Source organism: Dryobates pubescens, chromosome 11, assembly GCF_014839835.1.
Source record: "Dryobates pubescens isolate bDryPub1 chromosome 11, bDryPub1.pri, whole genome shotgun sequence".
Classification (NCBI taxonomy): domain Eukaryota; kingdom Metazoa; phylum Chordata; class Aves; order Piciformes; family Picidae; genus Dryobates; species Dryobates pubescens.
In genome coordinates, this window is record NC_071622.1 from 3247505 (window position 1) to 3264235 (window position 16731).

General features: G+C 55.0%; 1 protein-coding gene across 1 annotated transcript in view; it reads left to right on the forward strand.

Annotated features, from left to right (window-relative positions):
• The window catches only part of TNNI3K (TNNI3 interacting kinase), a 78574-nt gene extending 64550 nt beyond the window's left edge, over window positions 1-14024 (forward strand). The window contains exons 22-25 of the mRNA XM_054165034.1: window positions 5127-5186; window positions 8729-8898; window positions 11883-11962; window positions 13913-14024. Of these exons, the coding sequence (XP_054021009.1) occupies window positions 5127-5186; window positions 8729-8898; window positions 11883-11962; window positions 13913-13989 (387 nt within the window). The 3' untranslated portion in view covers window positions 13990-14024. The remainder of the gene's footprint in view (window positions 1-5126; window positions 5187-8728; window positions 8899-11882; window positions 11963-13912) is intronic.
• The last annotated feature ends 2707 nt before the right edge of the window (window positions 14025-16731 follow it).

Below are 16731 nucleotides of genomic sequence, written 5' to 3' on the forward strand. Positions count from 1 at the left end.
CAGGAACAAGTGTTCCTGCACTTCAGCAGGAGAGGGGGGTGCAGGTGACAAGTGTGAAGTCTTACATGTACTTTGAGGAGAGAAAACACCACAGCCACCTCAAGAAGGGAAAAACAGCTGTGACAGTGCCAGCCACACAGACTGTCTGGGCTGTCACGTTCAGACCAGCGCTGGCTGCCCACTGCTGGCTCCGCTGTCTGCAGCGCTGGCTGGGCTGTCACACCGGGCTCCGAGTGAGGAGCTCTGCCAGGGCTCCAGTCCTTTGCCTTCATGCTGCAGGGGCTTCCCATCTCCTGCCCCTGTTGTCTGGGGTGCAGAAGATCCTCCAAACAACTCTAGATTGTGGTAAGCATCCCATAAGGGATGAATGAGGTGTTAGCTGCAGGAGCAGCTGGGAAAGAGGAAGAGGGACACGATTCACAAGTGGCAGAAATATTCTCTGGAGCCCAGAGATGAGTCCTCACCTTCAGTACTGCATCCAGCTCTGGAGTCCCCATTACAAGAAAGATCTGGACATGCTGGAAGGTGTCCAGAGAAGGGCCACGAGGAGGAGCAGAGGGCTGGAGCTGCTCTGCTGTGAGCACAGACTGAGGGAGTTGGGGTTGTGCAGGCTGGAGAGGAGAAGGCTCCCAGGAGACCTCATTGTGGCCTTCCAGGATCTGAGGGGGGCTCCAAGAAAGCTGGGGAGGGACTTTTGAGGGTGTCAGGGAGGGATAGGACTGGGGGGGATGGAGCAGAACTAGAAGTGGGGAGATTCAGACTGGGTGTTAGGAAGAAGTTGCTCCCCATGAGGGTGGTGAGAGCCTGGCACAGGTTGCCCAGGGAGGTGGTGGAAGCCTCCTGCCTGGAGGTGTTTGCAGCCAGGCTGGAGGTGGCTGTGAGCAACCTGCTGTGGTGTGAGGTGTCCCTGGCCATGGCAGGGGGTTGGAACTGGCTGAGCCTTGAGGTCCCTTCCAGCCCTGACAATTCTGATTCTATGATGCCTGCAGGACGGGAGTCTGATCCAACAAGGAGCTGGTGCTGCAGCACCCTTCCCACCTGCTGCCTTGTGCCTGGTGGTCAATGACTGGGAAGTCCATCTGGTTATGCCAATGAACTCAATGGCAATAGCATTAAGGGAAAGGAGGTACACAAGTGTTCCCTGCTGGGAGTGTAAAGTGGTGGTTTAAGAAACACTGCTTCATGTTAGCTTTTGCCACCCTCAAACTGGTGGCTTCTAGGGTGGCAGCAGGGTGTAGAGTCATAGAATCATAGAATTAACAAGGTTGGAAAAGACCTCAGAGATCACCAAGTCCAACCTGTCACCCAGCACCTCCTGATTAACTAAACCATGGCTTCAAATGCCACATCCAAGCCTTTTTTGAACACCTCCTTGGATGGTGACTCCACCACCTCCCTGGGCAGCACATCCCAATGGCCAATCTCTCTTGCTGGGAAGAACTTTCTCCTCACCTCCAGCCTAAACCTCCCCTGGCACAGCTTGAGACTGTGTCCTCTTGTTCTGCTGCTGCTTGCCCGGGAGAAGAGCCCAACCCCCACCTGGCTCCAACCTCCCTTCAGGGAGTTGTGGAGAGCAGGAAGGTCTCTCCTGAGCCTCCTCTTCTCCAGGCTGAACAACCCCAATGGTGCTTCAGACCATGCATGGTGGAGGGAGAGCAGCAAGCCTCCCCTAATAAGTCTTTATATCTCTGTCCTTATCAAACCTTCCAACCCAGGGTTGATAACTGGCTCTTTTCTGAGGCCATGTCCCAGCTGTCTCTCCTGACTGGGTGGATTTTACACAGATCTGGGCATCTGTACATGGAAATCATGCAGATGTTGGAGTGTGTGGGCACCTGTGCTGGCTCAGAGGAGTTGGGGCTGTCTCAGTGACAGTGACACCCTGCTGGCATTGATGGAGCACGAGAATGATGGGTTTGCTCACAACTTCTGGGCTTTGGCAGTGATGGAGGAGAGAAAGCAGCCAGATGAATGTCATCTCTCTGAAGTGTTTCTCACACAGGACTCTGGAGATCCTTCATACACCAGGCAAGGGACCCTGGGAGCTCCTGGGAGCTGTCTGATGCCATCTTTGCACCAAGCTGCTGCAGCAGTTTCAGGGCTGCTTTTGCACAGGGCTCTAACCTGTCTGAAAGTCAGGAAGCATCCCCCAGGAGAGTAGAAACCCAGCATGCCTGGGGAATGTTCCACCAAGTGGGTTAGCTGCTTTAGGAGCCACGGGGCAGGGCTAGGCCTTGGGGTTGGCAGCTTTGGTCGACTGGTTGGTTTCCTGGTGCCCTCCTGGCATTTGAAGCCTTCCCTGATTAACAGTGACATTTCAGAACAAGAGGACACAGTCTCAAGCTGTGCCAGGGGAAGTTTAGGCTTGAGGTGAGGAGAAAGTTCTTCAGAGAAGGAGTGATTTGCCATTGGGATGTGCTGCCCAGGGAGGTGGTGGAGTCACCATCACTGGAGGTGTTCAAGAGGGGATTGGATGTGGCACTTGGTGCCATGGTTTAGTAGTCAGGAGGGGTTGGGTGACAGGTTGGACTTGATGATCTCTGAGGTCTTTTCCAACCTTGTTGATTCTATGATTCATTCCTGATGAGTGGGAGTGGGTTTGGGAACCTGTGTGGTCCTTCTGGTGTTGCAGGAGGGCTCATTTCATATCATAGCTTTGTGTTACCAAACCACACACTCTGACTTTCCTGCTGGAAACAGAGTCCTGCATTGGAGTCCCTTTTCCAGTCAGCCCAGCTTAGAAAGGGAAGTTATCATGTGCCTAAGCCTGTCCTTGTCCTGGCTGCCTGAGAGCTTTCTTGCCTGCTTTGGTGAGCTGAAGCACATGCTCAAGTGCTCTGCTGAGGGAAGGGGAAGAGCCTGTGGGACTTGGAGCAGCAAAGGACTGCCATGAGCACCTCTCCCTTACTGGTTCTGTGTGCAATATCCTGGTGTGAGGCCTGGGGTGCAGTGTGTCTGCAATGCAGGGCTGCTGTATTTCCCCCTGGGTTTATTTGTTGGTTCTGGAGCATGCTTTTGTCTTTGGGGAGGTTTGTCAGGGCTGGGGGTGGTTTGGTTTCCGTGTGAGTGTGAAGCAGCTGCTAATAATCATCAGCATGGAACTCACACTGTGTTTAAATTTATTAATAAGATGTCATATTAAAGTGTTGACTTAAGCACTCTGTAATGGATATAGTCACTCTGTCTTGTTAGCATTTCCACAGCTCATTTAGCCCCAACGAGAAGAAACCATCTCTGCAGAATCCTAATGCACTTTGGTGCTCATCACTCCAGCGTCTCTTCATCCTGCTCCTGTTTCAGGCCGGGATGGTGGCTCAGGCAGGCAGTGGATGGCCTGAACTTCGCACAAAATGGGGGCAAAAGCTTACTAAAACAACGTTTATTGACGGTGCTTGGCTCTTGTTCTCGGTAACAAAGCTTTGGAGCTGCTTCTGAATAGTCCCAGGAGGACCCCGGGGCAGGGAAGAGTAAAGAGAAGTCAATAGCTTGTCCTGAAGCATCCACTGCACATCCACAGCGCTGCCGACAGCTCCCTGCAGGGGTTCACAGCCATTGTATCCCAGGCTCTTGGGTGTGCAAGAGCCCTTGTGCAGTGATGCCTCCTGGGGAGACGTGTTCAGAGCAGGAGCCAAAGCTCTGCCAGGGAAACACTAGAGCAGGCAGAGTAAGCAAGGCATCTAACAGCTGAAAAGCATCACCATATCCATGTCCATTTTTCAGCATCCCACTGCAGGTGCCTAAACAAAGACATTTGCTTACAAGGAAGGGTTTTTTTTTGGGGGGGGGGGGGGAATGGTGAATTTGGGAGTCAGAATTTACCAAGAGGTTTGCTCAGTTTAAAAGCAGAAGAGGCAGAGAATGGAGCCTCTCTTTGGGTGGATTTACTGGATGCCAGTGGAGTGCCTCCAAACTTGCACATCCCTCCTTTTCTCCATCTCTAACTTCACTCAGGGCTCATCCCCACTGAAAACCAGTTCCCATGTCTCATGTCACTGCTCACCAGGCACTCAAAACATCTGTTCTCCAGAAACTTCTGTCTGTGGCTCTTTCCAAAGGCAAGCTGGTGACTAGCAAATGAGGCTGTGTCTCTTAAGCAGCACTTTTTTCATTAGCTGCTTTAATTTGCAAGCTTTAATTAGAGTCAGAGCATTTGCTGTAGTACCTGGGGCTTAGCTCTGTAAAGACAATAAACACTGGGTTGGTTTTAGTAAGTGCAGCTCTAATGTCACTGTCAGCTCTTCTGTAGCCTTCCAAGGCAGTGCTGTGGAGGAAGATGTGGTGATGGAAATGAGGAGCTTGTCTAACAGTTAATTAAGGAATTCCCAGCTCTCCTCTGTCAAACATCATGGCATGCACTGCTTCAGTCAAGGCTGAACTTCCCTGGGTGAGCTCTGCTGTGAGCTGGAACAGGGTACTTATTGATCAGCAGGAACAGAAGGAGGTGGATTTGTCAGTGCTCCTCTCCCCAGCATGGCTGCCACAGAAAGCACACAGAGACAGAGACATGTCCTGGGCAGGTGATGGAGAGCAGCTGTGAGGATGGTGCACATGCAGTGGTGTCAGTACACCAACCAGAGAGGGAGCAGGGTGGCCCTAAGTGAAGGTCAGGAGCTGCTGTGTCACAACCTTGTTCATCAGCAAAGAGGAGGCATAGCTCAAGGTCCAGCAGAGCCAGGATTTTACTGTTAGGGGGTTTGTAATCATGGTCTAGTCAATATTAGCTCAGATCTAATTATTAACAGAAGAGGAGAAGGATGCAAGTCAAGTTGCTAACCATTTTATGGCTTGGCTCTGGTCCTGCAGCTCCCAGCCGAGCCCAAGCAGGCTGAAAGCGACGTCATGAAATGGTTGTGGATATCCCCTCCCTGGAGGTGTTCAAAGCCAGACTGGATGAAGCCTTGAGCAATCTGGGCCAGTGGAAGGTGTCCCTCCCATAGCAGGGAGATTGGAACTAGCTGATCTTCAAGATCCCTTTCCAACCCAAACCATTCTATGCATCTATGAAATGCAGAGAAGGGAGAGGGAGGGAGCTGTGTGTGGTTCACCACCTACCCGTCTGTCACTCCAGCCACAGAAGATGTGCCCCCTTCTCCTTAACACTGCTTTGCTCTTCATTGTGTTCCCAGGGCAGACCAGAGTTCTCAGAAGTAGTCACAAAACTGGAAGAATGTCTGTGCAACATTGAGGTAAGGCCTTGATTTCCACTGCCTTGGGTGCGCTGCGTGGTCGGGAGCTCAAGGGCAGAGCAGCAGCAGCAGCTGAGGGGAGCGGTGGCGTTGGAGCCCACAGGCTGCTGGAGCTGCTTCATCCTGTGGGCAGCCAAGACACTGCTCTTTGGAGGGACATGGTGAATAGTGGTTGATCAGCTGCCAGGAGGAGGAGGCTGGGGCCAGATGCTGCTGTGTCAGGAGCTGCTCAGAGAGGCTCACTGAAGACAGAGTGAGGAGAAAGTTCTTCCCGGAAAGAGAGATTGGCCATTGGGATGTGCTGCCCAGGGAGGTGGTGGAGTCCCCATCCCTGGAGGCGTTCAAGACAGGCTTGGATGTGGCACTTGGAGCCATGGTTTAGTTGTCAGGAGGTGTTAGGTGACAGCTTGGACTTGATGATCTCTGAGGTCTTTTCCAACCTTATTGATTCTATGGTTCTAAGCGCTGTGGGGCTGCACTTCACGTGGTCCTGGGCAGAGGAGCTCCTCCCCATTTTCCCCATTCCAAGCTACTTGATTTAAGAGGAGAAGTGACCAGCTGGCCAGGGGCCTAGGAGAAGACACAGGAACCTGCAAACTGTTCCTGCTTTGGGCTGTGGCTGTCACACTAACAGATGTGTGCCTTCAGCCTGGTGTCAGCCCCGTGCTCTGGCAGAAAGATCCAGGGCTGCAGCTCTTGGAATCGGATTTTTCTCTGTGTGTTTGTGTGTGTGTGAGAGAGAGAGAGAGAGAGCTTTAAAAAACCCCAAATAAATAAAATAATAAAAGATCCTTTTCCAATGGATCACTGCTCTTGAGCTTAAGGGTCAGAAAAGGCAGCCCCGAATCTATTGCAGCAGCTGCAGCCAGAGCTGCTTGCTCCATGTGTGGGAGGAAGCTTTTAAGTGTGGAACAAAAGTGAAGCTCTGCATCAGGTGGAGCTGGGGGCGTCTCTGACCTGCCTGCTGTGAGATCACAGTATCACAGTAACTAAGGTTGGAAGAGACCCCAAGGATCATCAAGTCCAACCTGTTCCAACAGACCTCACAACTAGACCATGGCACCAAGTGCCACGTCCAATCTCCCCTTGAACACCTCCAGGGACGGTGACTCCACCACCTCCCTGGGCAGCACATCCCAATGACGAACGACTCGCTCAGTGAAGAACTTTTTCCTCACCTCGAGTCTAAACCTCCCCTGGCACAGCTTGAGACTGTGTCCCCTTGTTCTGGTGCTGGTTGCCTGGGAGAAGAGACAAACCCCCTCCTGTCTACAACCACCTTTCAGGTAGTTGTAGAGGGCAATGAGGTCACCCCTGATCCTTCTCTTCTCCAGGCTAAACAACCCCAGCTCCCTCAGCCTCTCCTCACAGGGCTGTGCTCAAGGCCTCTCCCCAGCCTTGTTGCCCTTCTCTGGACACCTTCAAGTGTCTCGATGTCCTTCTTAAACTGAGGGGCCCAGAACTGGACACAGGACTCAAGGTGTGGCCTAACCAATGCAGAGCACAGGGCACAATGACCTCCCTGCTCCTGCTGGCCACACTGTTCCTAATACAGGCCAGGATGCCATTGGCCCTCTTGGCCGCCTGGGCACACTGCTGGCTCATGTTTAGGCGGGTGTCAATCAGCACCCCCAGGTCCCTCTCTGTTTGGCAGCTCTCAGCCACTCTGACCCCAGCCTGTAGCTCTGCATGGGGTTGCCGTGGCCAAAGTGCAGCCCCTGGCACTTGGACTTGTTAAATGCCATCCCATTGGACTCTGCCCATCTGTCCAGTCGGTCAAGGTCCCTCTGCAGAGCCTTTCTACCCTCTAACTGACTAACATCTGTTCCCAACTTGGTGTCATCTGCAAACTTGCTGATGACTGACTCAACTCCCTCATCCAGATCATCAATGAAGATGTTAAAGAGGATATTGAACAGGCTGGGCCCCAGCACTGATCCCTGGGGGACGCCACTGGTGCCTGGCCGCCAGCTGGATGTGGCACCATTCACCACCACTCTCTGGGCTCGGCCCTCCAGCCAGTTCCTAACCCAGCAGGCACTGGTGATGCAGGAGGAGATCTGGAGCAAGGGCTTGTGGACAGAAAGAGGGAGGGAAAGTGTCATTTAGCTGAGGAGTCAGACCTAGGCTCCCTGTGCTCAGAGTAGAGCTGTGTCTGGAGCAGCCTGAAGGAACCAGATCTCTAGCAAGGTTTGTAAGCACTGAAGCTGATGGAGGGTGAAGGTGGGGCATTTTCACTCTCTACCCCCCCCCTCTTTCTTCTCTCTCTCTCTCAGCAAGCCATTCCTGCCCATTTTCAGCACCTCTGGCCCCAGCAGTGGCAGGGAGCTTTTGTGGAGCCTGCTGCTGCCGGTGCTGTGTTGTGCGGTCAGTCCATAGGTACAACTGCACACACTGCTGTGCCAGCCCTGTCTGCATTGTCCCATCGGTGTGAATGCCTGTCCTGAGACTCCTGGACCCTGTGGCCAGGCAGCTCTGCCCCTGTCCCAGCACAGAGTGGGAGGCCCCAGCCATGGGTCCTACAGCAGGGGCAGGGATGGCTCCCAGCTGCACAGTGGCTGCTCACACACCCGGTGAGGCGTGGCTGAAGTGATAGGATGAGAGGAAACAGGCTTAAGTTGCACTGTGGGAGGTATAGGAGGGATATTAGGGACAATTTCTTTCCTGCAAGAGTGGTCAGGCATTGGAACAGGCTCCCCAGGGAGGTGGTGGAGTCGCCATGCCTGGAGGTGTTCAGCAAACCTGTGGCTGTGGTGCTTCGGGATATAGTTTAGTGGTCATGGTGGTTGGGTTGCAGTTGGGCTCAAGGATCTTAGAGGTCTTTTCCAACCTTAATGACTCTATGATTCTTGGGCCACCCAGCCTCAGCTTGAGAGGCCCAGGCCATGAGGAACTGTCTGCTCTGTCTGGCAGGCAGCAGCCAGCCCTCAGCTGAGCAGTGCCAGGAGGCACCACACTGTGCAAGAGATGTGTGGCACATGGCTGGGTTAAGAATAGAATAGAATAGAATAAACCAGGTTGGAAAAGACCTTTGAGATCATTGAGTCCAACCTATCACCCAACACCACCTGATCAACTAAACCATGGCACCAAGTGCCTCAGCCAGGCTCTTCTTAAACACCTCCAGTGATGGGGACTCCACCACCTCCCTGGGCAGCACATCCCAATGGCCAATCTCTCTTGCTGGGAAGAATTTCTTCTTCACCTCCAGCCTAAACCTCCCCTGGCACAGCTTGAGACTGTGTCCTCTTGTTCTGGTGCTGCTTGCCTGGGAGAAGAGACCAACCCCCACCTGGCTACAACCTACCTTCAGGTAGCTGTAGACAGCAAGGAGTTCTCCCCTGAGCCTCCTCTTCTGCAGGCTAAGCAACCCCAGCTCCCTCAGCCTCTCCTCCCAGGGCTGTGCCCCAGACCCCTCCCCAGCTTTCTTGCCCTTCTCTGGACACCTTCCAGCAGCTCAACATCTTTCCTGATGAGGGAGAGCTGCAGGAAGGCTCCTGACACCCCCACCCCCCGGGGCTTTGTTTGCTTCCCAAACGCAGCTGATGTCCCCAGCCTCCAGCAACAGCAGCGGGTCGCTGTCCCCCTCCTCATCCTCGGACTGCCTGGCGGCGCGAGGGGGCCCCGGGCGCAGCCACGTCGCAGCCCTGCGCAGCCGCTTCGAGCTGGAGTACGCCCTGAACGCCCGCGCCTACGCCGGCTGCTCGCACAGGTACGTCCCACGGGCAGCTTGCTCTCCTGGCCACATCGTCCCCGAGAGCTTCAAGCTGGAGATTAGGAGCAATTTCTTCCCTGCAAGAGTGGTCAGGCATCGGAGCAGGCTGCCCAGGGAGGCGGTGGAGGCATCGTCCCAGGAGGTGTTCGAGAAACCTGTGGCCGTGGCACTCAGGACATAGTTTAGCGGTCGTGGTACCTGGGTTACAGTTAGGGTTGATCGTCTTGAAGGGCTTTTCCAACCTTAATGGTTCTAAAACTGCATGGGGCACCTCCCCAAAACGGGGTTGGGCTGTGCCTGAGGAGAGGATGAGAGTGGATGAGGCACGCAGCCCCATGGTTTAGTTGATCAGATGGTGCTGGGTTGGACTGGAGGATCTCAAAGGTCTTTTCCAGCCTGGCTGGTTCTGTGATTGTGTGGTGTGGCTGCGTGGGGAGCCAGCCATAGAAACACACCTCAGAGCCGATCCACTGCTGGGGCAGCCAGGGAAATGATCCCTGCAGCCTTGTCTTCTCCTGTAGCTGCAGCACAGGCTGTCTGGGTGCTCTGACCGTGGTGGGAGCTGTCCTGCTGCCAAGAGCACAGCTAAGCCTTTGCAGTTTTCACTGTGAGCAGCATGAAACCAGTAGAAAATTCAGCCCAGCTTGGGATGGGCTCTAGGCACACACCCCTGCTCTGTCACATGGAACACAAGGCCACTGACTGCCCGTCCAAGGGGATGGAGATGGAGGCTGTGCCCTCAACTGCCCTGCCACCAGCTCTGGGAGGGATGGTGTTTGTATCCCCACTTGAAACGTTGCACCAGAGAGAAGCTACAAGACTTGTGTGGCCAGGGAGAAGCTGACAAACCCAGGGCAGAGCAGGGGCAGCATTCTGGTAGCAGAGGAGGTGGCTGGAGGCATCATATGGCGCAGAGCCACCAGCCTCCCTCACCGCTCACATCTCAGAGAAGCAGTCACAGAGTCACCCGGGCAAAGTCAAACGATTCGCCGTCAAAGCCTGCGAAGGAGCGGCGGGCTTGGGCGAAACGCGACCCTTTAGCACCACTTAGCAGCCAGCAACAGCAACAGCAGAGCCCCGGCCAGACGTCCCAGCTGGCTGGGATGTGGAGCAGGCACAGCAGCTGCACCGGGGCAGAGGAGCAGAGCCAGGGGGCCTTGCCTGCTCGGGGGGTCCTGTGGAGAGGCGGCAGGCAAACGCCTGCAGGAGAGGCTGCCATGGTGTGCAGGAAAGCACAACCAAGGGCCAAACCTTCACCTGGCAAAGGGGTATTGGATAAACTGCTTTGTCCTGTGCTGCTGGAGCAGGACCTGGGGTGGCATTGGGGTCAGGACAAAGGCAGCATCAGCCAGACCTTTGTTTTCCATACAGGGACAAGTTTAGCTTGCATGAAAGAAGTGAAAATGTGACTCATCCAGGCTGGGGTAGACATGAGAGGGAGAGAAGGGGCACTTGGGAAGCCAGTGCAGGACTGTGGCTCACCAGCCACAGCATGGGCTGCTCGGTGCCACGGGGGGCCTTTAAAGCTGGAGGTGTCCTTCAGCACTCTGCCACACAACCCCCCAGTGTTCAAATCCACCCTGAGCCACCACATGCCCCAGAGGGAAGGGCTCCCAGAGCCTCAGTAGCTGTGCACTCATACAGCACACCCAGATGATTGATCAAAGAATGATAAGGCTGGGAAAGACCTCTAAGATCATCAAGTCCACCATCTCCATTACCACCAGACCATGTGCCAGCGTGCCACATCCACTTGCTCTTTGAACACCCCCAAGGATAGCGACTCCATCACCTCCCTGGGCAGCCTGCTCCAATGCCTGACCACTCTTGCAGGAAAGAAATTGTTCCTCATGTCCAACCTAAACCTCCTCTAGTGCAGCTTGAGGCCATTACTCCTTGTCCTGTTGCCTGGGCCAACAATGGTCTCACTCCAACCTCCTTTCGGGTCACTGTAGAGAGCCAGGTCTCCTCTCAGCCTCCTCTTCTTCAGGCTGATCAACTCCATCTCCCTCAGCCCCTCCTCAGACTTGCTCTCCAGCCCCCTCACCAGCTTCATTGCCCTTCCCTGTACCTGCTCCCAATGACAGCTGTTTGCTCTTGATGAAGGGGGCACGCCGGGGTGCTCCCACCTCTGCTCGGCTTCCTGGGCTGCCCCCCATTCCCAGCTACTCTGAGGACTCTGTGTCTTATGCAACATGCAGCTCCTCACCACAGCACAGACAACTCAGCTGGTGCCATCTCCCTGTACTACACATGGGGCCAAAGTGATGTGGCACCAAAGTGATTTGGGCTCTGCCCTCTGCCTTCGGTGCCTGTTTGGTGGATTGCCCTTGGCATGGTGGGATGCAGAAGGCTCCCAATGAGTTGGCTGCAACAGCAGTGCACTGTATGCCCATCTGACAGGACAGCTGACCATGTCCATGCACCATGGATAGAAGCTCTCTCTGCTGCTTTTTTACTTCTTTACACCTTCAGCATTTCCCACAGAGCCCAAGGACAGTGCCTGCATGACAAAAGGCTTTTCTCTGTTAAGCAGCTCCCAGCCACCCCAAGTCAGAAGCAGCTGGGCTCTCCTTTCTGTGTACCTTTGCAGGGCTGGATTGCATTTTCCTTCCAGCTCTAGGAGAAGTTCTCATGGGCTGGAGATGTGATTTATCACAAACATATCCCAGGCAACCCCCCAACAGAACGAGAGGACACAGTCTCAAGCTGTGCCAGGGGAGGTTTAGGCTGGAGGTGAGGAAGAAATTCTTCCCAGCAAGAGAGATTGGCCATTGGGATGTGCTGCCCAGGGAGGTGGTGGAGTCCCCATCCCTGGAGGTGTTTAGGAAGAGCCTGGCTGAGGCACTTGGTGCCATGGTTGAGTTGATCAGGTGGTGTTGGGTGATAGGCCAGACTCTATGTAATCTCCAAGGTCTTTTCCAACCTGGTTAATTCTATTCTAAAGTGATATGAACTGACAGCCCCTACTTCATTTGCAGCACTGGGCAACAGCCTTCTCAGGGCCTGACTTTGGATGACATGAGAAGAAACTTCCAGTACCCACCAGTTGACCACAACGGTGAGTTAAGGCAGAGTCCTGCTCTGAGCACCTTGGTGTGGCTGACCAGGGGGAGCTGCAGCCCCCTGAGGTACCAAGAAGGTCCCATGGGAAAACCTACCTGTCAGAATACTGGAATATGGTGTACAGGGTCCTGGGCCCTCTCTTCTCACCCTTCTCCCACTCTCCCTCACACCCCAGACACTTTCCATGGTCTAGTGGCTGTGCTTTCCTGTTTCCATCTGGGTGTCTCTGTGCAGTGCCTGGCTAGCAAGAGGTTTGTGCTGGCTCCACTGGGTTTTATCACCTCAGCACAGTGACCAGTGACACCTGGAAAGGGAGAACCAGCCAGTTCCTTTGGCCCCACTGGAGCAGCTCATGGACAGCCCAGGAGCTGTTGCTTCCTGTTGTGCAGCCTCCAGCATGAAGATGTTTTAAGAACACTTCTCAGAATGCTTAGTTTGAGCCCTGTGAAGCTTCAGTGGGAAAGGGGAGAAGGCTGTTGGCTCTTGTTGTTGGCAAAGTCCAACAGTGGGAAGGGCAGAAGGCTGTTGGTTCTTGTGGCTGGCAAAGTCCAACAGTGGGAAGGGCAGAAGGCTGTTGGTTCTTGTGGATGGCCAAGTCCAACAGTGGGAAGGGCAGAAGGCTGTTGGCTCTTGTTGTTGGCAAAGTCCAACAGTGGGAAGGGCAGAAGGCTGTTGGTTCTTGTGGCTGGCAAAGTCCAACAGTGGGAAGGGCAGAAGGCTGTTGGTTCTTGTGGATGGCCAAGTCCAACAGTGGGAAGGGCAGAAGGCTGTTGGCTCTTGTTGTTGGCAAAGTCCAACAGTGGGAAGGGCAGAAGGCTGTTGGTTCTTGTGGCTGGCAAAGTCCAACAGTGGGAAGGGCAGAATGCTGTTGGTTCTTGTGGCTGGCAAAGTCCAACAGTGGGAAGGGCAGAAGGCTGTTGGTTCTTGTGGATGGCCAAGTCCAACAGTGGGAAGGGCAGAAGGCTGTTGGTTCTTGTGGATGGCAAAGTCCAACAGTGGGAAGGGCAGAAGGCTGTTGGTTCTTGTGGATGGCAAAGTCCAACAGTGGGATGGGCAGAAGGCTGTTGGTTCTTGCTGATGGCAAAGTCCAACAGTGGGAAGGGCAGAAGGCTGTTGGTTCTTGTGGATGGCAAAGTCCAACAGTGGGAAGAGCAGAAGGCTGTTGGTTCTTGTGGATGGCAAAGTCCAACAGTGGGAAGGGCAGAAGGCTGTTGGTTCTTGTGGCTGGCAAAGTCCAACAGTGGGATGGGCAGAAGGCTGTTGGTTCTTGCTGATGGCAAAGTCCAACAGTGGGAAGAGCAGAAGGCTGTTGGTTCTTGTGGATGGCCAAGTCCAACAGTGGGAAGGGCAGAAGGCTGTTGGTTCTTGTGGCTGGCAAAGTCCAAGAGTGGGAAGGGCAGAAGGCTGTTGGTTCTTGTGGATGGCAAAGTCCAACAGTGGGAAGGGCAGAAGGCTGTTGGTTCTTGTGGATGGCCAAGTCCAACAGTGGGAAGGGCAGAAGGCTGTTGGTTCTTGTGGCTGGCAAAGTCCAAGAGTGGGAAGGGCAGAAGGCTGTTGGTTCTTGTGGATGGCAAAGTCCAACAGTGGGAAGGGCAGAAGGCTGTTGGTTCCTGTGGCTGGCAAAGTCCAACAGTGGGAAGGGCAGAAGGCTGTTGGTTCTTGTGGCTGGCAAAGTCCAACAGTGTGATTAAAACACAGATCTGTGTTTTGATGCCAGTCACCAAGGCTTCTTTGGGCCCCCTGATTGTGGGTTCCTTGGGGGTGTTTACTTCCCCTTTGCACTTCTCCTGAGCAGGTGGGAGGCCTGCAGCCAGCACAGGGGATCAGCAGGCTGGGAGCCTGTCTATCCCAAGCTGGTTTTGTGGCTGTCATCACTGCAGGGAAACTGAGGGGCAGGGTTGCTGCTGTGCTGAGCTGCGCCTGACCTTCCCTCCGCCTCTTGCAGGCTACGTGTCGGACCCCATGAGCACCATGAGGTTCCACTCCTGCAGCAGCAGTGGCAGCTTTGAAGAAAAAAGCTGAGGGCAGGAACTGTCCAGCTCCAGAGTCTCACCATCAGCAAGAGTCCTCACCGTGCCAGCCTGACCCTCAGCCCCACAGTGAACAGACTGAGCTGGTGGTGGTGCCAGGTCCCCAGCCTGAGCTCTGCTCTCATGTCCTCCTCTGCTGCCCCCCTTGAGGGCTGGGGGTTTTTGGTGGTGTGCAGCTGTTCTGTGGCAAATGCTGTGCTCCCCTCTTCACCTTTAGGAATGTGACAAGATGAAAAATGCATCTGTTGTAGGTCCAGAGCTCCAGAAGTCCTTAGCTTGGGCTGCACTAAGGGGCTGTCAGCTCTGACTGGGAGGTGCCAGCCAAGAGCCCATCAAGAGGAGGAGCAGCCTGGAACTCCACACCACCACCCAGGCCACCTTGGAGCCTGAGCTGCTCCTGTTCCCAGCTCCTGAACCTGACCTGGTTTCTTTTTGAGTTCTCCACAGTCCCAGACAGATCCTGTGTCTCATTTTCAGCTCCCCAGCACAGCTGCAGCTCCTCAGGGCCCTGGGCTTTGGCTCTCTCCTGCTCACTGAGAATAAAGAGATATTTAGGTGGCCAACCTCAGCCTCCCCTTCCAGACGTTTGTTTTCCTTACCCACTTCCTTGTTTTGGTTTGGGGAGTGTTTTTCACACAGAGTGTAAGCTTTCCTTCACACTTGGCTTTACCAAAAGCAACACAGGAGCTCCAAACCAAACTCCAAACCTCTCACATCACCCCACAGCCATGCTGCACCCATGAGCTGCCTGCAGCACAGCAGCAGGTAAGGATGGGGTGGGGGGCTGGTTGCCATCCAACCTTGCCTGGGCCCATCCTGCAAACAGAGCTGTCAGGAAGAGCCAGGAGAGGCAGCAGATGAGATCAGTCTGCTCACAGCCTGGGCTGCATGCATCAAGAGAAGCAGAGCCAGCAGGTTGAGGGAGGGGATTCTCCCCCTCTGCTCCACTCTGCTGAGACCAAAGCTGGAGCTCTGGGTCCAGTTCTGGAGCCTCTGTTCCAGGAAGGATCTGGAGGTGCTGGAAGGTGTCCAGAGAAGGGCCACAAGGATGAGCAGAGGGCTGGAGCTGCTCTGCTGCAAGGACAGACTGAGGGAGTTGGGAGAAGAGAAGACTGGAGAAGAGAAGGCTCTGGCTGTTCTCCCTCAGCTTTCACTCCCATCTGCTCAGGCCTCTCCTGCAGCCCATCCTTGCCTGCCCCTGCCCCTGCCCCTGCCCCAGGAGCTGCCAGCTGCAGCTGGGTGTCTGGACACAGCCCCTCCCCTCCTGCAGCCAGCTCCACTCCCTCGTCTCCATCTGCAGGGCTGTCACCTGAAGTGACGGACAGCAGCAACCCACCAAACTCCTGCTCCTCTTGCCTCCATTCCCGATTGGATCACACAGCCAGGGGCTCCCCTTGCAGGGGCTGAGCATCTGCAGCCCCCAGCCCTGCCTGTCTTGTGCCTAGGGCTGGGCACTGTGGCCTGCCTGGCTCTTGGGGAGCCCTTGGGGCGCAGGGAGGCAAACAGGGGCCTGCCAGCCAGTGCTGGGCTGGGCCAGCCTTACACCAGCCACCTCTCCTGCAATCTCAGCACAGACCCCCTGGGTCCCAGAGTGACTCCTGACAAGACACCTGCAACAGTAAAGGCTTTATTAACTGACAAACATGTCACACCTGGTCCATGTTAACCACCTGCAGCAACATTTCCGAGTCCCAGCACTGCAGAGGCTCCTTTCCCTGAGAATCTCCTTCAGTCAAAGGAGACAAATGGTTGTGGTGCTCCTGGAGTAAATAAAGGTGGAGTGTACCTCCCACCAGCACAGATCTGCAGCAGTTTGTGTGAAGGTTGCAGGACACTGCACAGAAGGAGCTGCAGAAGAAGCTTAGAGGAGAGTTTCTTCCCCATCCTGAGGCTGTTCTGAGGGCACAACAATTGTGTCTGGGTGGACAACAACCTAGGAAACAACCAGAGAATGTTAGCTTTGCAGACCAATGTGCTGAGCTGAGCTGTGCCACACTTCCCACAAGCAAATGCCAAAGTCACCAGAGGAGCTGAGTGCTGCCATCCACCCCGGGTTCCCCTACTGCCACCACTACCAGGACACTGGGTGCTGGGAGCTGCTCTGTGCAGCTGGAGAGGGCCCAAGGTGCTGCAAGTGCTAGCAGCAGAGCAAAGGTACTTGCAAGAAGACTTTGGGAAGAGGACAGACTGCTGAAGATGCCACCCAAAAGGATCTATCACTCCTCACCCCCAGCTATTGCCAGCAGATCATAAGGGAAGGGGCAGGACAGGGACAAGGTGGCACACAGAAGGCTCCAGGGAGACCTTGGCGCAGAAGGGACTCACAGGAAGGCTGGGGAGGGGCTGTTTAGAAGGGCCTGTGGTGATAGGAGAGGGGCAACGGTCTGAAACTGGAGCAGAGCAGGTTTAGGTTGGACACCATGAGGGAGTTCTTTACAATGAGGGTGGTGAGACACTGGACCAGGCTGCCCAGGGAGGTGGCTGAGGCCCCATGCCTGGAGGCATTCAAGAGCAGACTCGATGTGGCCCTGGGCAGCCTGCTCTGGTTGGAGCTGTCCCTGAAGACTGCAGGGGGTTGGACGGGATGACTTGGAGGGTACCTTCCCACGCAGTGCCCCAGCCTGGCTGCAGACAGGACTCACCTCCTGGGGACCGTGGCTGCTCCGGCCCCCGAGGGTGGCTGGCGGGGCGCTGGCTCCGGCAGCGCTGTCCCTGCCTGGCTCCCTGTGCCCTG